General features: G+C 36.6%; 1 protein-coding gene across 1 annotated transcript in view; it reads left to right on the forward strand.

The window, feature by feature from the left end:
* The window catches only part of LOC117317387 (cilia- and flagella-associated protein 65-like), a 34,298-nt gene extending 16,764 nt beyond the window's left edge, over positions 1–17,534 (forward strand). Inside the window, 23 exon segments of the mRNA XM_033872192.1 lie at positions 1,671–1,810; positions 2,800–2,884; positions 3,327–3,485; positions 3,958–4,123; positions 4,238–4,366; positions 4,773–4,929; positions 5,783–5,851; positions 6,456–6,584; positions 7,058–7,142; positions 7,697–7,855; positions 8,394–8,504; positions 8,859–8,936; positions 9,147–9,260; positions 9,415–9,573; positions 10,496–10,639; positions 10,895–11,011; positions 11,170–11,313; positions 11,821–11,895; positions 12,544–12,746; positions 12,921–13,055; positions 13,682–13,937; positions 14,425–14,546; positions 15,260–17,534. Coding sequence (XP_033728083.1) covers positions 1,671–1,810; positions 2,800–2,884; positions 3,327–3,485; positions 3,958–4,123; positions 4,238–4,366; positions 4,773–4,929; positions 5,783–5,851; positions 6,456–6,584; positions 7,058–7,142; positions 7,697–7,855; positions 8,394–8,504; positions 8,859–8,936; positions 9,147–9,260; positions 9,415–9,573; positions 10,496–10,639; positions 10,895–11,011; positions 11,170–11,313; positions 11,821–11,895; positions 12,544–12,746; positions 12,921–13,055; positions 13,682–13,937; positions 14,425–14,546; positions 15,260–15,419 — 3,096 coding nt within the window. The 3' untranslated portion in view covers positions 15,420–17,534.
* The last annotated feature ends 6,315 nt before the right edge of the window (positions 17,535–23,849 follow it).

Below are 23,849 nucleotides of genomic sequence, written 5' to 3' on the forward strand. Positions count from 1 at the left end.
AGGTTAAGTTGGTTATAGACACTCTGTGTAAGGTTAAATATTTAACTTGGTTATAGACACTCTGTGTAAGGTTAAGTTGGTTATAGACACTCTGTGTAAGGTTAAGTTGGTTATAGACACTCTGTGTAAGGTTAAGTTGGTTATAGACACTCTGTGTAAGGTTAAGTTGGTTATAGACACTCTGTGTAAGGTTAAATATTTAAGTTGGTTATAGACACTCTGTGTAAGGTTAAGTAGGTTATAGACACTCTGTGTAAGGTTAAGTTGGTTATAGACACTCTGTGTAAGGTTAAGTTGGTTATAGACACTCTGTGTAAGGTTAAGTAGGTTATAGACACTCTGTGTAAAGTTAAGTTGGTTATAGATACTCTGTGTAAGGTTAATCTGTGTAAGGTTAAGTTGGTTATAGACACTCTGTGTAAGGTTAAGTAGGTTATAGACACTCTGTGTAAGGTTAAATATTTAAGTTGGTTATAGACACTCTGTGTAAGGTTAAGTTGGTTATAGACACTCTGTGTAAGGTTAAGTAGGTTATAGACACTCTGTGTAAGGTTAAGTAGGTTATAGACACTCTGTGTAAGGTTAAATATTTAACTTGGTTATAGACACTGTGTAAGGTTAAGTTGGTTATAGACACTCTGTGTAAGGTTAAGTTGGTTATAGACACTCTGTGTAAGGTTAAATATTTAACTTGGTTATAGACACTCTGTGTAAGGTTAAGTTGGTTATAGACACTCTGTGTAAGGTTAAATATTTAACTTGGTTATAGACACTCTGTAAGGTAAAATATTCAATTTGTTGATGAGAATGTATTAATTCTTTCCGTACCGTTGTCGACTCGAGTTGACATTAAAATATTCTCCCTCTTCCCCTTTGTTGACTATTGACATATTTCAAGCTCTCTCTGCCCTAACGTAAACAATATATATATGGCGGCTTGCTACATTTTCACTTTAGATATCACTGTCTAGGATGTTTCAGTATTCAATGCAACACCATCAGATTTTTGTTAAATGTTTCTCAATACATTGTAATTATATTGATAACACCAACTTTTGTGTTTCTATATGAAAAAAACAACACACCAAAATTGCACATGTACATTGTAGTCTGCCATTTTGTTTTGGTAAACTTCTGGGAACGAGTCTAATAACAACATCTGGGCCCAGTTATTCAAAAGGTGATTAGGCTGATCACATTTTAACAACATTTTTCAAATCCTGATATGATAATTTCTGGTAGAACTAACTTGACAAAACTTGATGAAACTGTAATTCTGAATTCTCTTCCAACTGGCATAATTTAAAGATAATATACTCACAGGTTTTGAAGCAAATGAGAAATGAAATTTTCAATTCACTAATCAAGTGATTAAGCTAATCACCTTTTGAACAACTGGGCCCTGGTATAGAATCCAGAAAGGACCCAAAGTACGGAAATCGTTAAAATCCTTTTTAAGCGTTTGATAACATAAAATTAACATTATTAATTGTACCTGTAATAAACCCAGAGGGCAAATGCAAAATTTGGGGACAGATTTGTATTATTGCAAAACAAAAAATTACCATTAATTACCATTGCTTACCACTGATTACAATTGATTAGTATTTGTAGTACTTATATCTTTAATTCCTGGTATGGTAATTTAACTGTGACATAATCCTTTTCAGTCAATCCAGCTGTGGGGTTCTGCTGAGGCACCTCTGGTTCTCCTCGACACTGATGGTAATATGTTCTTCAAGCAGACATGCATTGGCACATCATCTTGTAAATCTTACACCATAAAGAACCTGTCACGAATCCCACTGAGGTACAGTATGACTACTATTGAAGAAATAGAATCTATCACTCCTGTGTAATATACATAGAGAAATAGAATCTATCACTCCTGTGTGATGTACATAGAGAAATAGAATCTATTACACCTGTGTGATGTAGACAGAGAAATAGAATCTATCACTCCTCTGTGATGAAGAGAGAGAAATAGAATCTATCACTCCTGTGTGATATAGAAATAGAATCTTATATCGCTCCTTTGTGATGTAGACAGAAAAAAAGAATCTATTACACCTGTGTGATGTAGACAGAGAAATAAAATCTATTACACCTGTGTGATGTAGACAGAGAAATAGAATCTATCACTCCTGTGTGATGTAGAGAGGGAAATAGAATCTATCACTCCTGTGTGATGTAGACAGAGAAGTAGAATCTATCACTCCTGTGTGATGTAGACAGAGAAATAGAATCTATCACTCCTGTGTGATGTAGACAGAGAAATAGATTCTATCACTCCTGTGTGATGTAGACAGAGAAATAGAATCTATCACTCATGTGTGATGTAGACAGAGAAATAGAATCTATCACTCCTGTGTGATGAAGAGAGAAATAGAATCTATCACTCCTGTGTGATATACATAGAGAAATAGAATCTATCACTCATGTGTGATGTAGACATAGAAATAGAATCTATTACACCTGTGTGATGTAGACAGAGAAATAGAATCTATCACTCCTGTGTGATATAGACAGAGAAATAGAATCTATCACTCCTGTGTGATGTAGACAGAGAAATAGAATCAAGAGATATAATGATATCTCAACTTTACGTTTGTATTTAGAATTTTATTGTTACAGTACTCCTTGTCATTAATTATAAGTTTCAAGTTGAAATGGTGAACTGCTGTGAGTGAACTTCACCTGAGCATTTGTTATGATTGTGACTAATTTTTGGTTTGTTTGATTATTTGTGAGAATAAATCTGTAATTAGCTGTATGATTGCTATTTTGTTCTATTCACAGATACGAATGGCATTTGAAACATGCTGACAGTAAGCTTCTGTCTGTAACGCCAGACAGAGGGATCATCCAACCAAATGAAACTCAGGTATGTTGTTCTGTCCAAGTGACATTTACCTGCCAATCAAAGAAACTTGGGTTTGTTAATCTGTGGAGAAGAAGATTTCACCTAATTTTCTCACTTGTTAAAACTCATACAATGTTAGCTTGCCCAAGTAGAGAATAATAGAATCTTTCAACAGCCCATTGGGGTTAAGGCGATTTAAACTTTTAATGGAAGATTATGAAATTGACATTCATGAGTCTTAGGAAGTGTTTGAGTCCTCTATATATATGGTTTGATTCAAACAATCCTAAAAACGGTTGCAAATTTATTTATTAAGAGCACAATTTAACCCTAAACATTAGAAATATGTATGTTCTTAATATGTTAAAAAAATATAAAGATCAGAGAATGAATTACGATAAATACGAAATAACAAATTGAACATTTAGTTTTAAGTGGCTTTGTGTTTTTATTATATATCCAGTGCCAGACATGGTCATTTGTGCCTGATGCCGGGAAGAAATTTGTGATGAAGCCTTCTCTCATTGTGTGGGGCCAGGGTTTCAGTAGCACCTCCTCCGGTGGAAAGAAGAAACAGTTCTCTGTCCGTGCCGTCGGGGAAGGAACCCTCGGTGATATCAAAGTAAATCCGTAATTCATAAAATTTAATTAACTGAAGAAAAACTCATTTTAGTAGTCAAAGTTTGTGGTGATCCGAAGTGAAACAATATGTATCATTTTCCAGAATTTGACATTTTGCAATGAAAAAATAAATATGACAAATTTGTAAAAAGGATTAGCACAGTGCATTTTTCCCAACATGAAATTTTGTAATTAAGATATTGTAATTTGATTTAGAAAAAAAAAGAAGAATTTAGAAAATTTTATCACATGGCATATCAACTTATCACCTGATATTTTATGGACAGAATTTTTTTTTAAATCATTAAAAAAAAAAAATAATGAAAAGTAGTATGTAATTTGAGGTAAGGCAGAACATCTGTAACCTTAAAACTAATGTCTTTCAAATAAAACAAAAATGAGTAAATCTTTTTAACATTAGCTTGTATGTTTTTCACTACGTACTTTATACTATCTGAATATTTTTTCATCAGGCAGAGCAACCTTATCTGGACTTTGGCGACGTAGTGGTTGGAAGTTCAGCATCAAAGACTATTGTCATTACCAACGACAGCTCATGTTCCCTACACTACAAACTTTTTATTGACCAGACTTTGGACGGACCTTATCCTGAGGAGGTGACTCGGGACGATAAAATTGGTAGGAATCATATTCAGCTTGAAGAGAATCTTCAGCAAATTTAATTTAATATATTGTTGATATTTACATTTATGATTCAATACTTATAATCTGATGTGTCTCCTTCCCCTGCAGCTCTAATACTGGAAAAAATGGAGGGTATTCTGCCAGCACGGTCCAAACAGACCATCATGGCGTCTGTGTGTCCAGTTCGGAGGTCAACCTACCAGTTTGCTATCTCCTATCAGCTTATAACACCTGAGGGTAAGAAAGACATTGTCAAAGTTTATTACCCAATTACGGGTGAAATCAGGGAGGGGAGGGGACTATAGGTTTCGTCCCCATCCATCTGTCTGTCTGTCTCAGTTTTCCGCACTTTTTCTCAGCCGCATGCTTCAAAATGTTGATGAAAGTTAGTTTGTTACTTCACTATCAGTAGCTACAGATCAAGGTCGAGTTTCAGGGTTTTTGGGTCAAGGTCAGGGTCACTGTTTAGAGGGGGGGGGGGGGGGGGGGGGGGGCGATAGGGGACAGCAATACCCAGCATGCTTGTTATTAAAACTTGAGGAGGGGAGAAGGGGGCTTATTTGCGGATATATATGAATTAAGTGTACTTTTCTGGTAAAAAGGAAATAGACGCGTAAACCCATTATAATCTTTTGCATTGTAGGAAAAATTACCCACAATGCAGCAAATGAGCCCCAACATCTATGTCATGTGCTGACGACGGGAGTGTTCCCGTTTATGTGTGTTACCGATGCTCGTTGCTATGGTAGCGCCATCGGCATCAGTAAAAAGCAACTGTGGAGTCTATTCTCACTGGACAAGTAAGTAGTAATGTTTTGCTGATTTTGGTAAGATCTTCAGAAGTGTTTTCCTGGTTTTCATTGAAATGAAAACAGAAATGAACTGTCAAGTCAAATCCAACCAAGTACCTGGTTTTCTCCAGGACAACGGTTTCCCTCCTCGCATACTTCCATTGGGCCAACAAGATTGATTAATATTTTTTTGTAAAATAAGTTTTTAAATAATTAAATTAAATTTACATTAATTTTATCAATTGAAATGACATAGAATACTATGTCTAAGGTCTCCATACATTTATAGAAGTTTTTTATGGATTGTTTCAATTCTTTTATTGCTCTCTTTTTCCATAATTTTAACAGTATAGGCTTTCCTGATTTCATTTCAAGCAAAAATACTGACTTAATAACTTTATTTGCACATTTTATTCCCCAATATAAAATTGCTGGGGAGATATTCTAGTTCTTTCATCTGTCTGTCACAAATTTGGTATTGATAAGAAGTTTTGCAGAGGTAGTTAATTATCATTACAGTGCTCACAGACAGTGTTAAGGGGCTGATGTTTTCCATGAAGTTCCTTAATTTTAATTTGGAGATCAAATATCAAAACAGTGCCTGCAGTCAAAATGTATTTTCCTTTTTCAATTTTTGACATTTTTCAGACTTTTGCTAACTTTGGTATAATACTATAGCTCCATTTCCTTTAAAGTGGGGCAAGTTAATACATGTTATGCAAATTATATTATTAGTTTATAGATTTATTTGAAAACAGAATTTGCCCGACAATTTATAGTTAATGAATAGTAATTATGTTTTGTTAAGATTCAATCATAATACAATTACTATTTATAAACATTTTCTTCAATTTCGTTTCAGTTTGAATGTAAGTCTGGACTCTGACCCATCGACAGAGGAACTTCGATACAGTGTAGCCACGAGACACAGGTATTTTATTTTGTACACAGTCATATAGTGTATACAATATTTTGATTTATTGTTTTTAAAATTTCATTATGATGTGGGACCCAAGATAATATCTTATTGATAGAAAAAAAAGACTATTGAAAAGATTTCTTAACAGTATTTGACAAGAAATGAATAAGTCATACAATGTCATGTTATAATTACTTATCCATCACATCCTTTAAAATTGTATTTTTTCACAGCTCAAATTTTCGAGGTATAACCAAAATAAAATGAAAACAATATTGTACTACTTGCAGAGATAATGAAATTGTCCAATATTGTATTTTTTATGGTTAAAATTTTCGAGGTCTAACCAAAATAAATTGTAAACAGAATATTGCACCTCTTGCAGAAATAATGAAATTAACCAGAATTTTCTCAAATAATATTTTCAGGTATTTTTTTTTAGCAATACATGTATTATATTCCATCTTTAAAAATTCCATAAAATAGAAGCCTAGCAATTTTTTAACAATTCATACAAATTTCAAAAGAAATATAGAATCAAAGTGTCATTTTCTTATATTTGCCAACATTTTTTTAATGTTTTCCCTGATCTGACCTTTTGTCACGTTTCTTTCAGCCATAGTCGTCGTCCTCCAGTCTACACCAGAGCCATCCTCGACTTCAACTTCAGCTCCGCACCTCTCAACAGTGACCCTTGTATTGTGAATCTGATGTTCGAGAACTCCGGAACCGTTGCTACAGACTGGTAAGGCTATATGCTACTGTGCAGTCAAACCTGCTCTAACGACCGCCTGTATATAACGACCACCTGTCTATGGTGACCGTTTTTCTTCATCCCCTTGGGCGGTCTTTATAGACAGGTTTGACTGTATGTATATCAAGCAATACACCCATGTCTGGTAATAAGTCCATGTTCTGTTATTAATAAGCCCAGTTGTTAATTAAGATATATATAGGGGCAACATCTATAATCGCAGTTTGGAAATTTCCTAACTAATACAATATCATTATGCTGCAATTACCCATCCTGTACTTGGAGTCACCCGATCTGCATCGGCTTATAACAGGATGAACACATACTATAAGCACTTCATTACAAATTCTCAGTTGTTTGGGAGAAAAATCTTAGATTTTGTATAAATTTGCTCAAATTTACACAAATGCCATGAACTTCAGACTTTCAGTTTAAGCTGCTAACATGTGCCTATCATTTTACAGGGCATTCCTGTTCCCAGCTGACCTTCAGCTGGAGTTAGAATACTGGGCGGAGACCGGAGAGTTTGATGAGGATGAACTTCATGAGGTCAGTCAAAGTTAAGGTCGATGGCCAGTAGTATTTGGTAACAGGATTGGAATTAAGTTTTTCACATTAAGCAAAAATCAGGTTGAACTTATTTTTTCTCACATTGTAATCTCAAAGAAACATAATTATATGCTAAAAATGTTTTTAAAAATGCATTTCTTTTTTTTTCATTTTTGCTATCAAGGTTGTAACTTTAGACTTCATGAATATTTTCAAAAACACTTGAAAGGAACTCTTTGATAATCCTAGAATTTTTTATATTTCATCAATCTGTCTGTCCATAAATTTCATGTCAGAGGAATTTTTTTATTTACATTCATTAATATTGAAAGGATGCAGATGTTTCTTAAAGAAGTTCTTTTTTGATCCAATATCATTGCTATGTGGCAAATTGGGAAATCGACTAGTTACATGTTTTGAACATTTGCTTTTTTTTGCATTTTACTTTGAATTAGCACCATTTTCCCTCAAAATGGAAATGGGGCATGCATATTTCTGTAGTAACTAAGAGTTTAGCATTTTATCCAGTTCTTTTCTGTTTTATCTGTGTTTAGATGAAGGTGATGGATAACAAGCTATTTACTATTGAACCGAAGACTGGCAAGTTGGCTCCTGGGGAGTGTAAGACTGTCACCCTGACATACAAACACACAATGGCAGGCACGGACCGACTCCCAGTTCTACTTAAACTGGCCCGTGGAAGAGAGATCTTGGTGTGTATAATAAATTTCTCAAGTTATAAAATAGTTCTCTTTATGTATTGATAATAGATGTTCATCGAAATTCAAGCAATTAACTGCTGATCAATAAATGATAGAAATTCTGTGATACTTTTGTGATTGATAGGTATAAAGACGCTTTTAGTCTGCATCCATTACAATTCGTATTAAATCACATGAAAGTTGAATGTAGAATATTTTAATTAAATGTTTTTGTGCAATTTCATCAAAGAGCGGAGGTTAAAATGGTTTCTTTTTCATATGAAACAGACAAATTTTTTCTCTTTTTATTATATTTTCATTAGAAATCAAAAAAATTTATTATTCGTTCTGGGGGGGGGGGGAGAGAATAAAAAGTCTTTTCATTGTATTTTCCACATTTGCAGTGAAGTGTATTTACAATCATAAGATGATATTTACAATTTTACATGATATTTTCAATATTTACAGGATATTTACAATAATTACAGTGTATTTAGGATATTTTCTGTGTATTTGAAGCCCTAAACAAAATATTTTGGTGTTTTTACAGCTTAACTTTGTCGGTGTGACAGTCGAGTCGGAGAGGAGATACATCCATTTCCCGTCCAATAAACACATGTTTACTCCAATCCCTGTTGGAGAGAAGAATGCTCCAAAACAGGTATTAAAAATTTCTGATTTCAAAAGATGTCAAACATAATTTTTGGATAAGTTTGTGGTTTAATTTTTAGATAAAATATGAACTGGAGACATTGAGAATTCAAAATTAATTCTTGCCTCATTTTTAAAAATTTACTTTTTTCAGCTTCACTGAATTTTGTTGTTTAACAATTTTGGACTTATTTTAAATAAAAATTTATCTTGAAATTATCCACAAAATTGTTATTTAAGTGGTGAATTTAGTTTCAAGGTTTGGACGAATTTCAGTAACCAATGTAAAATTAGATAGGGTTACAGTCAGGAGCTGTGTTGAACTCTTCGTGATAATCTAAATGATTTTTTGTTTGTTTTATAGACATACGATATGTACAATGGGGGAGCTGTACCTGTTAAGTTCCATATTGATCTAGCTCCATTAGATCTCCTTAAAAAGGTATGTACCCCAGCTACTTAATCTCACTACCAAAGTGTATCGCAGTTATCAGATATGCCTAAAATGAAATTATTATTACATGTAGTTATAAAAAATTAATATGCATATTGAATAAAATTTTGCTTTAAATTTCAGTCTCTTTAATTTAGTTTCTGACAACACAATTTTTTTTCAATATTTGAAAATTGATACAATGTGGTATTTTCACAGGAGAATTATGACCAGCCAATCTTTGAGTGTCTGAACCCTGTAGGAGAGATACAACCGGGGCGGACTTTGGCTATCGACTGGAGATTCTCGCCCATTGAAGCCAAAACTTACATGGTAGGTTTATATTGTTACAGTAGTATTAAATTGGAAAGTGGATTTTTGAACACTTACAATTTTTTTGGAAGTTATTGTTCATAACATGATGATAAATTTGTATTTGATAATTTTTATTAAGTTTTTAAGGGCTTGTTACCTTTGCATATTTCAGGTAGATGTTCCCATACATGTTCATAATGGTGACACAGCCATCGTGACCTTTACCGGGGTCGGGTATGACCGCCGTGTCATGGGAGACACCATGCCAATCTCTGACCAGCAAGACTTGACCGGAGTACCAAGTATACAGAGTGTACCTTTACCTGGACAGGTAAGCTTAAGTAGTTAATCTACCTGAACAGGTAAGAATAGATAGTGAATTTACCTGGACAGGTAAGTGTAGGTAGTGAATTTACCTGGACAGGTAAGTGTAGGTAGTGTTTACCTGGACAGGTAAGTGTAGCTATAGTGTTTACCTGGACAGGTAAGTGTAGGTAGTGAATTTACCTGGACAGGTAAGTGAAGGTAGTGTTTACCTGGACAGGTAAGTGTAGGTAGTGAATTTACCTGGACAGATAAGTGTAGGTAGTGAATTTACCTGGACAGGTAAGTGAAGCTAGTGTTTACCTGGACAGGTAAGTGAAGCTAGTGTTTACCTGGACAGGTAAGTTCAATTCAATTCAATTCATTTATTCCTTTGGCCTTTCTGCCAATCAGATTTTTACAGCCTACATAGATATATATACATCAAGTGATATTGTGGAGAGTGATACACCCTTGGATATCGCAAATTATTCATTACACATTCATTATCATTAGACATAAAATAAAGTTCGGTGTAAGGAAAAACTAACAACTGTGAGATTACAGAATTATACCCTAAATTCTGAACAGCAGGCTAAGCATAAATGCATATATACGGGCACACACATACATGCATAAATACAGGTACGAACATGCATGCATACATGACAGACAGACAGTCAGAAGATAGTGTTTACCTGTGTCTTTTCATCTCATGGATCAAATTTTTACAACCACATCAAAGGCCTGTGAAATAGCCAAAAATGTTGTTGCTGCAAAAAATAACTGGCTATATAGTATTTTATTTTATATTGCTATGAAAACAGGTAAAGTGAAGATGTATGGACTTTGTGGAAAAGATGGTATTATCAAATAGTTATAATTAAAAACTGTATCATTTTGTGAGTGATTGTCTCCCTTGCATTGACTCTCTATCACTTATTCTACAGCTGGCATACCTGTCCCAGGAGAGGCTTTCATTTGGCAACATGCCGCTGTTCAGCAGAGCTAGGCAGCTTGTGTTTGTCATCAACAAATCACGTGATAGAGACTTGTCCTTCGAGTGGCATGTCACAGCTCAGGCAGATAGCCAGGTAAGTCAGCTAGCAGAAATCTAATCGTCAAAGATTTTAATATTAATATTATCTCCGGATATCTTTAAACAACTTTATTTAAAAAAAAAATAAATGATTGTCAAATTGAACAAGTTTTTTTTTAAATATTCACAAACACAATAAAAGACAATTAGACAAAATGTTGATTTAATTTAGAACTTTGCATGTAAATTCTTAAGAAATTACTGATATGTACATGATGTAGATATATAATTACCTTTTATTTGATTCCAGTACCTATCTATTTCCCCTGTACGAGGACATTTGGAACCAGGAGAGAGCAAGATGTGTAGAATTGTCTTTGTGGCCTGTAAAGTTCCATCGTTTTATGACCTTGACCTTGTGTGTGAGGTGAGTACCGATAGTTTTCCTGTATGGTGCCTGTGGAATAACTCCACGCCAAGTAAAAACTCTAAATATTATTAGCATAATGTATGTAAAAAATATTATTAATTTTGTTCGTGTGAAAAATATAATCAATACAAAAGGGGTAACACTTGTTATTTAAGGTTACGGATGAGGTGGAGATGAGACAATTCAACAAGAAGCTGCAGAAATGGGAGAATGAACGAGAGAGACAGAAATATGAGTTCACTATTACAGAGAATGACTTGGATGCTGATAACCGCCTCCCTAACAATGTGGAGATCATGGTAAATACAAAACATTAATTTTTGTGACATAATGGTCATTCCAGGGAATGTAAAAAAAAAAATAGCAGTTTAAAGGTACCAAGAGAAGTTGTGCTAAGTAGAAACACTAAAATTCTCTATTATACGTGTATATTACATATATTATACAGTTTCTATCTTCAAGTGGTTTATAGATGTTTTGCCATTTTCACAGAATGGACAAAATTGACAGAAAAAAACAAACAATATCCTTAAAAATTATGATGCCAGAAAAAATAATTTGTCCCCCATTTTCGCATAAAGTGTATCATTCTTGTTTTGGCACATCCACAATTTGAATCATCAAAAAACAATTAAACAATTATGATTTAGGTTCAGGAAATGAATCCTTATATAGAGGTGGTTTTTTTTGTGTGTGTCAGATTAAAAAGATTTCTAAATCACAATTATGCAAATTTAGTGTCTTATAATTGTAATTAACAAGTTCATTCAATTTCATGATATAAATTTATTCTTTATCTTTTACAGGAGCGCCCAAGCAGTCGTCTCCAAGCCCTGGAAGATAAAAAAGTGGATAGTGAAGGAGAGCTCACCAAGTATAGGGTATACTATTTCAGAATCTGCTTGATAAAGAATTTTCCATTTCATATGATGTTTTATGAAATAAGCCTTCAATGACTTTTGCTTTTGCAAGCCATAGCAAACAAAAAAATTAATTTCATGACAAGTGTCACGATAAAATCTCATATGAAACGAAAACAAATTTATGGTACTTTTTATTTCATAACTTGATGAAATAAAAGAAAAATGACCTTATGATGGGTTTCAAAAATAAAAAATGTGGAGGACAAAAAATAGGAAGTCATTTTGTTGTGCCATTTTCAATTCACGACACATGTTCATCATGTCCCATATCATGATATTACAATTGGTTTCCAACAAGCTCAGCCAATGAAAAATGGTCCAGGGTATATATTACATAAGTAAATTATGTACATGTATTACATGGCGAATTCACTGAAAAAAAAGGCTGATTATGTGAAAATTACATCAGTGCCATCCTTGTGCTGTTCATTTTGTAATAGCTAAAGTATTGTATTCATAATATAAGTATTTAGAAAAGGCATATATATCTTGTGAGTTAAGTTGTTAATTTTTTTTTAATTTGATTGCAGGAAGATTTTTTTTTAAATTTGAATGCAAGAAGATTTTTTTAAAGCAATATTAAGAATTATTGATATTTTTTTCTAGACATTACCTCCAATTAATCAATTGTCTCCTGATGAAGAAAAGGCCATAAAGATCAGTAAAGATCAAAAGGAGGCTGAACTCTGGGCCAAACCAACCGCACCGAACCCATTCTTACTCCACTTAGGGCTGACAGCCAGAACCCACGACATTCGAGAATTCCAAATTAACTTCCCTGAGGAATACAAGAACTTCTATGTAGATAGGTAAGGCAAAATCTATATCAAATAAAATATAGCAGAATATGACGTCTTAAAAAAAAATCACAAATTTATAATTATTCTTTTTTATTTCACATTTTTTAAGTTTTTTTTTTTTTTAAATTCAAGTGTTGAATTTTTTCTAATACAATTGTTGTTACAACTATTTTGATTGGTTAGAATGCTGAGTGAGAAGCTGGCTGGACCAATCGGGCGGGAACAAGAGAAAAAGCAAGAGCAGGAGTCCCTTCCCCAGATCAGTTGTACACAGGCAGAGGCAGAGATGGTGTCGGGAGTCCTTAGTAACGTCCTCAGGTGTGTACCCAGAACACTTCTCAACTTAACATTGCGGTTTCCTGTAGGAAAGAGATGCAAGCTTGACAACGTCTTGATTTTTCTACGTGTCCAAACACTTTATCACTAGCCCTCCACCTCTGGGTTGCGAGTTCAAAACCTACGTGGGGCAGTTGCCAAGTACTGACCATAGGTCGGTGGTTTTTCTCCGGGTACTCCGGCTTTCCTCCACCTCTAAACCTGGCACATCCTTAAATGACCCTGGCTGTTAATAGGATGTCAAACAAAAATAAACCAATCCTATATTGCCTATTCTGTTCTTTATACAAGTTATGACATATACGGATATGATTCTAGCTGTAATATACCTGTACCGCTCAGCTAGTCCAAGAGAGAACATCTCTAAACTCGATCGGCTGAGCATAAGGCTATAGTAAGCCAGAGGACCCAGGCTCAGTCGCTGTAAGAGGTATGGATATAAATCATAATACCATATTTCATTTCAGCTTCTGAAAGGAGATCCCTGGCTACTCAATGGACCAGAAACGCAGCAAAATAACTGAAAAATAGAACAAATATTCAGATTTATCTCTTCAAGGAACTAAATCTGTTTTCATTGTTAATGGAATTTCCATTTTTTTCAACAGAGGCCTACTGGATGACAATTACTTCCAAGATTCTGTGAAGAAAGTCACCAATGAGGCGATTCCGTACTACAGCCAAATTGGAGAGCCGCGGATATCCACCCATGAGCCCTCTGAGGCTGAGCCCCAGAGCGGCCGGTCAAGTGCCGCTTCCCAGTCCCGCATGTCCCTAATGTCCTCTGTTGATGTCACCATAGAACCTAAAACTATGAGCAACCCACCCACACCAACAAGTGTGCCTCCAGAGTCTTCAAAACAGGTCAGTAGATATCAGGAAACATTTTGCTCAGGCTATGATTGATTCCTTGACCAGATGTGAAAACATATGGGGGCCACCTGCCCGACCCAATGGGTTTTCTCAGGGTAGCTAGGTTGGCCAGTTTCCTTCCACCATAAAGACCCTTAAGTGCTTCCGTCCGAGCCAACAAAAGTGATTAGATATAAGTTGATATAAATTGTTTTGCAATGGTTATAGAATAAATATGAAGTTTATAATTTTATGTAATTTGTGAATGAAATTTCTTATAAGCTAGGTCATTGCTCAAACATTTGTAAATTCCGTGCTGTTCTCCTAACACATGAATTTCCAGGTTATAGATATTCCAGCTAGCTACCCCGAATCATATGCAATACTTGTATAAATATCAACATTTTTTCAAGTGATCAACATAATGATATGATATATTATTCAGCTATTACAGAGTGTTACGGCCTTCATTGACTTTTCCTTTATTTCATTTTTACAGCCTGCTCCCTCTACTAAATCGGGAAAGAAACTTCGGATGGAGTCCAAACAACACACCAATGAGGAAATAGAAAAAATTAGCAAAGAGGAAGATCTACTCAAACAGAAACAAGCATTTAAAAAGTAAGGCTTTGAATGTCATGTTAATTTTCTTAATCAGGACATCTTTTTAGGTGCATATGCACAAGAGATGCCTATTTTTAACAACCAATTACTAACATTTTGCTCTGTTGATAATGCTTGTGATGAAACTCTTTCAAAATAAATGATTTTGTTTCTAAAAATTGTTCCAAATTTGTATAATCTTCACATCCCCGTGGATAGTTTACAAAATTATTCAAAATATATGAAATGTAATTTGAAAGCAAAATATCACTATCTTAACTGTCTGCAATAACGGGAAATACAAATTTCACAAATGTTTAATGTGTCAGCTGAGCTGCGGTATTCGCGATGTTCTATCATAATTAAGTCAAAAGGAAATTATAAAAGCTAAGTTAGAATTTTGAAAATATTCCTAGCACATCTTTAGAATTAGTACAAATTATACTAGCAGAAAATTTAGGGATTGTTCACTGAAGACTGGAGAGAGAAATTTTGATATAATGAGTCAATGTGAGTTTGCAGTTAAAACCAAACGTTTGAGTAGAAAACATTGTTCAATTAAAACTTAAAACTTTATGTTGAGGAAGCTGCAAAACCTGGGGGAATAATCGAGTTTTCTCTATATGATAATAAATTAAAAAATTAACATACATGTATGTCTCTAATTTGAATTAAGCTTTAAATTACTTCACAAAATAACCTGGTTCAATGTATTGTTTTCTTGTTTTCAGAGCTCCAGAGTTTGGCAATATTGCAGAGTCAATCATTGAGAATTCTCTACTGAATATCATGTCTGAGGCACTGATGGAAGAATTCAACATAACAGCACGGCCAAGATTTATTGCTCTTCCCAAGCGCACCGCATCTGCCCAAAGCAAAGCCACAAAATAAGGCACTCCAAACTCTGTATCAACGATAGTATTTTTGTGGATTGTTGAAGCAAAATTTACCAACTTCAATACATCAACACTAGTTTGATTTGTTGATGTACATGAATATGAACATCAGTACAAGTAGTCAAGTGTTGATTCAGTAAGAAAACATACATTAATTAAACGTGTTAATTGAGTTACTGATAGCACTCCACGGTTGAGACATGTTTTTTTTTCTGTATGGATGATGACGGAGAGTACCAAGTACAATGCTGAAACAAAAACTGTTTCTGATGTTATATGCTATTCTAGTGTCGTTGCAATGTCCACAACTCTGTCCAAACTTTCAGAGAAGTAGAACCATACCAGTAAATACTGTCGGAAAACTTTCTTTCGTTTAATAAAATATTAGAAGTGTTGTAAATTATCAGAAGATATGACTTTTGTATAAGCCTGATAATTCAATGAAATGTGATATTGTGAGGGTGTTTTTAAGCAAATCATTGGTCATGAATTTCATTGTTTTGAGTTATTTCTTAAGATTAATGATTTATTCATTTTTGTTGAAGAAAATTGTGAAGAGAGAAATGTAAATATATTTGTATCATTTACAACTGAAGTAGATTTCATATTTTTTCTATCTCTATAAAATATTCTCCGTCCAAACTGGAACTGTTGTACATGTCATATCTGTTATTTATCTGCAAATACATAATAAATGTAAAGTGTATTTATTTGTTAATGAACTAGATTGTTGACTGACTTTAAAATGGAGGAGACTCCTATTGGCTTTAAATCTATAATAAACATGTTTGATGATTTGTGTAAGGAAATGTGTTACACTGTAAAAATAACTAAAAACCGAAAATTACGTGCACAAAATCTTTTTTTTTTCTCTAAATACAAAATTGATTATGGTTATAAAATGGATTTTCATATCAAACTGACTAACAAGAAGATGGTTAGTTAGATTTAATATAATTTGGAATTAATTATTATATCAAAATATATAATGATTCAGTGTGAAGGGTTTTAATGTTTTGATATTTCTTTTTAAGAAGACAATTAAAAGGCTTTGAAAATAGATACCAAAAATTATTGTTTGCAGATTGTCTGTAAATGTAATTAAAAAAATGTATAATATAACAGTAATATGCTTTCAAATCTGAGCCTCAGATATATTGGTATTAAAATTTACAATATGCCAAAACATGCTGACTTTGTATATAAATTGTCACTGAAAAAATAGCAGGACTTAAAAAGAAATATAACATTCATTTTGAGTGATTATACAGATGATTATACTTGTTTGTGTAGGAAAGTTAAATTATGAAATCTAGAAACTTTGTACAATGTAGACCAAAATCTACACATTTCTAGGTTTAAAAGAATTTTGAAAAAAGTTGTCAATAATTTGAACAGCTTTTTTCAAACTCGGGTCATTTAATCCGAGTTTAGTTGAATGTAAATTGAACCTGTGTTATCTGAACCCTGTCTGTTATTGGCCGTGCTTGTGTTCGGTATACACAGGTTCTGCTGTATTTTGTCATTCCTGTTGGAATCCATATTCAGCAGTTTTTCCGTCTGTGATATCGATTATTGTAATTATTATATTTGTATCTCTGTAATATGCTGGGAGTGCTCAGAGTGTTAATGTGATAGATGTCCATGGCCATCTCTCTACTAACATACATTCCAAAAGTTCCTAAATCCTCTTGGACTTATTCAACAAGAAATTCATATTCTGTGACAAATCCAGGTGTTTGTCCCGCTCCAGATCCATGACTGAAAGTTTACAAGTAATTTTATGCACAATCCGAAACATGTATGGATTAAAAATTTCCGATCATTATTTTAAGATAGATCAAAATCACACTTTCTCAGTTTAACTTGACACATTGTTGTATGAATCAATTATGTAAATAACTTAATGGTTTACACAGAACTTTCTAGATGACTATTTTTACATTTGTCTGTTGCTGAATATTCCGTCCACAAAGTGTTGAATTATAAGATTATTTGACTGCAGTATTTTTGACAAGGTATGAAACGCTGATATTGTGATGGAACTGACGTAAATATGTATGTATTTGTAAAAAATATGAAGAAATAAAAGCACTCGAAAACATAAAAACATGGTGATTTAATTTTATATTGACTGGAGACCAGGCAGCTGTGAGTAGTGATTGATCACAACTGATGACACGCTGACCAGAGGATGTCGTGGGAAAGCTGTGGTGACCCACCAACCAGAGGATGTCGTGGGAAAGCTGTGTAGACCCACCAACCAGAGGATGTCGTGGGAAAGCTGTGGTGACCCACCAACCAGAGGATGTCGTGGGAAAGCTGTGGTGACCCACCAACCAGAGGATGTCGTGGGAAAGCTGTGGTGACCCACCAACCAGAGGATGTCGTGGGATAGCTGTGGTGACCCACCAACCAGAGGATGTCGTGGGAAAGCTGTGGTGACCCACCAACCAGAGGATGTCGTGGGATAGCTGTGGTGACCCACCAACCAGAGGATGTCGTGGGATAGCTGTGGTGACCCACCAACCAGAGGATGTCGTGGGAAAGCTGTGGTGACCCACCAACCAGAGGATGTCGTGGGAAAGCTGTGGTGACCCACCAACCAGAGGATGTCGTGGGAAAGCTGTGGTGACCCACCAACCAGAGGATGTCGTGGGAAAGCTGTGGTGACCCACCAACCAGAGGATGTCGTGGGAAAGCTGTGGTGACCCACCAACCAAAGGAAGTCGTGGGAAAGCTGTGGTGACCCACAAACCAGAGGATGTCGTGGGAAAGCTGTGTAGACCCACCAACCAAAGGAAGTCGTGGGAAAGCTGTGGTGACCCACCAACCAGAGGATGTCGTGGGAAAGCTGTGGTGACCCACCAACCAGAGGATGTCGTGGGATAGCTGTGGTGACCCACCAACCAGAGGATGTCGTGGGATAGTTGTGGTGACCCGCCGACCAGAGGATGTCGTGGGAAAGCTGTGGTGACCTGCTGACCAAAGGAAGTCGTGGGAAAGCTGTGGTGACCCACCAACCAGAGGATGTCGTGGGATAGCTGTGGTGACCCACCAACCAGAGGATGTCGTGGGAAAGCTGTGGTGACCCACCAACCAGAGGATGTCGTGGGATAGCTGTGGTGACCTGCTGACCAAAGGAAGTCGTGGGAAAGCTGTGGTGCCCCACTGACCAAAGGAAGTCGTGGGGATAGCTGTGGTGCCCCACTGACCAAAGGAAGTCGTGGGGTAGCTGTGGTGACCCGCCGACCAGAGGATGTCGTGGGAAAGCTGTGGTGACCCCCTGACCAAAGGAAGTCGTGGGATAGCTGTGGTGCCCCACTGACCAAAGGAAGTCGTGGGGTAGCTGTGGTGACCCGCCGACCAGAGGATGTCGTGGGATAGCTGTGGTGTCCCGCCGACCAGAGGATGTCGTGGGATAGCTGTGGTGACCCGCTGCCCAAAGGAAGTCGTGGGAAAGCTGTGGTGACCTGCTGACCAAAGGAAGTCGTGGGCTAGTTGTGGTGACCCCCTGACCAAAGGAAGTCGTGGGAAAGCTGTGGTGACCCGCTGACCAGAGGATGTCGTGGGATAGCTGTGGTGACCCGCTGACCAAAGGAAGTCGTGGGAAAGCTGTGGTGACCCGCCGACCAGAGGAAGTCGTGGGATAGTTGTGGTGACCCGCCGACCAGAGGATGTCGTGGGAAAGCTGTGGTGTCCCGCCGACCAATGGAAGTCGTGGGAAAGCTGTGGTGACCCGCCGACCAATGGAAGTCGTGGGAAAGCTGTGGTGTCCCGCCGACCAGAGGATGTCGTGGGAAAGCTGTGGTGCCCCACTGACCAAAGGAAGTCGTGGGGTAGCTGTGGTGACCCGCCGACCAATGGAAGTCGTGGGAAAGCTGTGGTGACCCGCTGACCAGAGGATGTCGTGGGAAAGCTGTGGTGACCCGCTGACCAATGGAAGTCGTGGGAAAGCTGTGGTGTCCCGCCGACCAGAGGAAGTCGTGGGATAGCTGTGGTTACCCGCTGACCAAAGGAAATCGTGGGATAGCTGTGGTGACCCCCTGACCAAAGAAAATCATAGGATAGCAGTCGAAATGGCCGTAGTGGTTTGAATCCACCCAATGAGGCTCAATCACTCTGACAGATATTTTATTGGAAATGGTCATGGATCTTTGCCGATGAGTCATTTCATATCGATGGTCCTGCCTTGAATGATGATGCGCAGCTACTTCACTATGGAAATCAAAGATCAACTGGCCGAGATCAGAGACGTCTACCTCTCTGCTGACATACAGTAGGAAAAGGAATGGTTCAAGGCGCTTGAAAACCTGGAGGGCATATTTGATTTATGGAAGCAGGGAACTGTAGAGAAGTTAAACATTCAAACTACTATTGCATATAACTTGGGAAGAAAGGTTTGGGATATTGGAGCAATGAACGCGGAAGGCTCTGCAGACAGAAAATAGACGTGAAAGAGAGATTAGAACCCCAAGACAAGATTTGAACATCCTTGTAAGCAGATTCCGAAGAGCGCAAGAGGAAGATAGATACCACCATAAAGAAAGGTCAGACTTAATTACAACAGTGGCTAGATCAGAGGAGACTCGGGGATATTCCTGAAGGCATGGTCACATGGTCTGACCTGTGGGAGATTCAAACAGTAAGGATCTCCTTCATGCTCATGTATAGGCGTATGTATAGGCGTAGGTACAGTTGTATATATGTGTACCCTGTGTGGCGGCAGAGGGACGTGGCTCAATCATAGCTGGATGTTACGTAGCTCTCCAGCAGGGAAGATACAGATGGCGAAACGACCAGGTTCCAAGCGAGGCCAGTGAAGGAATACCAGAAACTCACTCACATTCAGTTCGTGTAAGCTCGAGAGAAGGGAAACCTAACTGCCGCACCGGCCATTTGAACTTACTATGTCAGGCACATACCTGGGAGCTGAGACAAGACCTCAACAAACGACTTGTCTTTCCTGGTGTAGTGCATGTCCCACCGAGGCTAGACATTGTGACATGGTTGCAGTAGCGCCGACTGATCATCTCGGTGGAAATGACTGGGCCATGAGAGGAATGGTGCGATGAGGCACATTAACGAACATCTGTCAAATACCAACAGCTCACAATGACAAAGCAATGCAGACATGAGGGAGGGAGAACTTGGCTGTTCCCGGTAGAGGTAGCATGTTCAGAAAGTGGGACTGGCGGGCGCACAACGAAAGACAACTATCAAGAGCAAAGAGCAGAGACTAGAGGACGTCACCCTGGTTATGGTGCAGACGAGATGAGCCGAAATGAAGAACGCCACTGATGCCTGAGGACGTAGTAAAATAGATGTCGAAATGGTCGACAACGGTTGGAATCTACCTTAAGTCGCTTGAAACAGTGGTTTTCAGACTAATGGTCTTGCCAGTTTCATTATTTAACATAAAATGAAATTATGTACCTGTATATTATATGCCCTTCCTTAGAGCAAGACCCCGGGGGCACAAATATTGAATCTAGCCAAGTCTTCAAAAATACTGCAAAATATGAATGAAGGTATGTTGACCCTCTTTGGCACGGGGTAGCCTTGAATAAGGGAGGGTACAGGTATAGTACCTAGGGATATCTGGTCTAGCCTGAAAGGGGAAATTTTGTCAAAAGAATAATCTTAAAATGTTAGATGGAACAGTCCACATTGACCAGCCTCACATTGGGAACGTAATGTATATACTAGAACTTGTCAAAGCCCTGTGTGAAGTATAATACAACATTTGACATTTCTAGTAGTGATCTCTTAATAACGGACAAAAATGTTTTTCGTCCTATTAACAGCCAGGGTCATATATAAGGACGTGCCAGGTTTTGGAGGTGGAGGAAAGCCGGAGTACCCAGAGAAAAACCACCGGCCTACGGTCAGTACCAGGCAACTGCCCACGTAGGTTTCGAACTCGCAACCCAGAGGTGGAGGGCTAGTGTTAAAGTGTCGGGACACCTTAACCACTCGGCCACCGCGGCCCCGGTTCCGTGAAAACAGAATAGTAAAAACAAATACTAAGTAGTAACTTTAAAAAGGACCACTTCCAACTTCGAACTTCAAACTTTATTTCATTTCTCTTCACAAAATTAGATATACAGAGAAAAACATATTTACAACAATGTACAAACAAAGCTAATTTGATGCGCGATGTGGAGGACAAATCATGAGAATTTTATTTTATAAATCTACATAAATTTCTTAACTTTTTGACATTTTTCTAAAAAAAATTATAACATTTTTTTTAAATTAAATTTTTTATTCAGAAAGGCAGAGTAATGGTAGTTGTTGTTAGGACGCGTTATCTAAGTCATATTGACTGGGCATATTTTACTTAAGAATGTTAATTTGTATTCTTATATTATGAATGTTAGTTTGCACGAAAATGGGTAAAACATTAAAAAAGTATTTTGAACTTCAAAATACGCGTTTTTATATTTTCCAATATTATAAAAAGGGTTTTGCAGAAAGGTGATCTTTTTTTGTGATTGTGTATTTTAAGAGCTTTTAACGAAAAACAAGAAATATCTTTTTAAAAAGATAAACGGCATAGTTTTAATGCTGGTGGTTTTAATGTAAAACTGCTGGTGAAATAAATCAACGAACTAACATGCGTTTCAGCACGGATAACAAAATTATATCAGTTTGAATCATTTTTGGTGATAATAAGACTGCATTTAAATCAGGAATATAATTTTATGAATGTGTCATTTGAAAGGATACATCCACTTATTCAGCTTGCATTCAATCTTAACTTTGTTTCATTTTAACTGCATATCTACATTTTGCATTTACCGCTACATTGACCAATCACATACTTCAGCTTGACCAGTAACGCCAACTGTCGCGTCATATCCGGGGCCAAAAGAATAGTATACGGCTATGCCGAAAAAAGTTTAATGCAAAAGAAATCAAATCTGAGAATCAAAATATGTTTCTATTCCAATTGGTTTGACAGTATTCGCAATAATACATACAAGCTATTACAAATACTATTCTCATAAATCATAAACTAGTTTTACATTAGATATTTTATAATTTCATTACAATCTTTGAAGATAGCATATAGCATATGATATATGCAATATTAATTAAGAACATGCTATTACAGGCTTTTCTTATTTCAAATCGATCATAATTACTCTGTCGGCGCTGTAGCATCTTTATCAAGTGAACATTACAGTTAACATGACGAGGGTCGATGTCAATAGTATCGTTTTTAATAAACCTTTTTTTGGTAAAATTACATAAATTGGACAAATTAGAATATAATAGAACTCTTCTACCAAATTCTGGCTACAATAATTGCATAATCTATACTCTCTTAAAGTATTACGATATCTCTCTCTTTGCTAATCGAAATATAGGGATCAGTTTACAGTGGCGTAGGAAGTCGTCAAAAAGTGTGTGTGTGTGTGTGTGGGGGGGGGGGGGGGGGGGGGGGGGGGGGGGGTTTGGTTTGGTTTGGTTTATTTTGTTTAACGTCCTATTAACAGCTAAGGTCATTCAAGGACGGCCTCCCGTGCGTGCGACATGCATGCGTGTGGCGAGTGCGTATGTGTGTTTAGGGAGGCTGCGGTATGTTCGTGTTAAGTCTCCTTGTGATAGGCCGGAACTTTTGCCGATTTATAGTGGGGGGGGGGGGGGGGGGGCAATATTTTTTTTAACCTTAAATTTTACGCACTATACAAATCGTATGCAATCTCCGCAAAATTAGCCAATAATTATCATTTCAACATCCCATGATAATTTATGTAGTACAAAATAAGTTATTTACGCAAATCAGGATATATTATTTATAGCAAAACATGAATCACCAGGCCCGGATCCAGGATTTTCGAAAGGGCGGGGTCCAGTAATTTAGTGATAATGCGAGTGCCGTAGGCGCGAGCCGATTTTTTTTTTTTTTTTTTTGCTTTTTTTTTTTTTTTTTTCGGCGAGGGGTCTGAGGGGCCGGTCGCCCATGCAGTGGGTCCAGGGTGAATTATGGATATCCATAAATAATTCTAAATATCCATAATTAATTTTAATATCCAAAATTCGATTTATGGATATCAATAAATATGTATTTATTGATATCCATAATTCGTCTTGAATTATTGATATCCATAATTCATTAATCCAGAGACTAGTAAAAAGCTAGGTCTCTGATTAATCAGGATGCACAGATAACAAAATTATATCAGTTTGAATCATTTTTGGTGATAATAAGGCTACATTTGAATCAGGAATATAATTTTAAAATTAAATATAATATAATATTATACGGCTATGCCGATTTTTTTTTTTTTTTAAAACTGTTCTTGTGGAGTATCGAATCCATGTGATGGTAGCCTATGCCTCTGTAAAAAAAAATACCAAGGGGTCATTGGGTGCACACAAGTAAAACCACGCGAGACTTTGTGCGAGACTTTAC

The sequence above is a fragment of the Pecten maximus genome, chromosome 19 (assembly GCF_902652985.1).
Source record: "Pecten maximus chromosome 19, xPecMax1.1, whole genome shotgun sequence".
Lineage (NCBI taxonomy): Eukaryota > Metazoa > Mollusca > Bivalvia > Pectinida > Pectinidae > Pecten > Pecten maximus.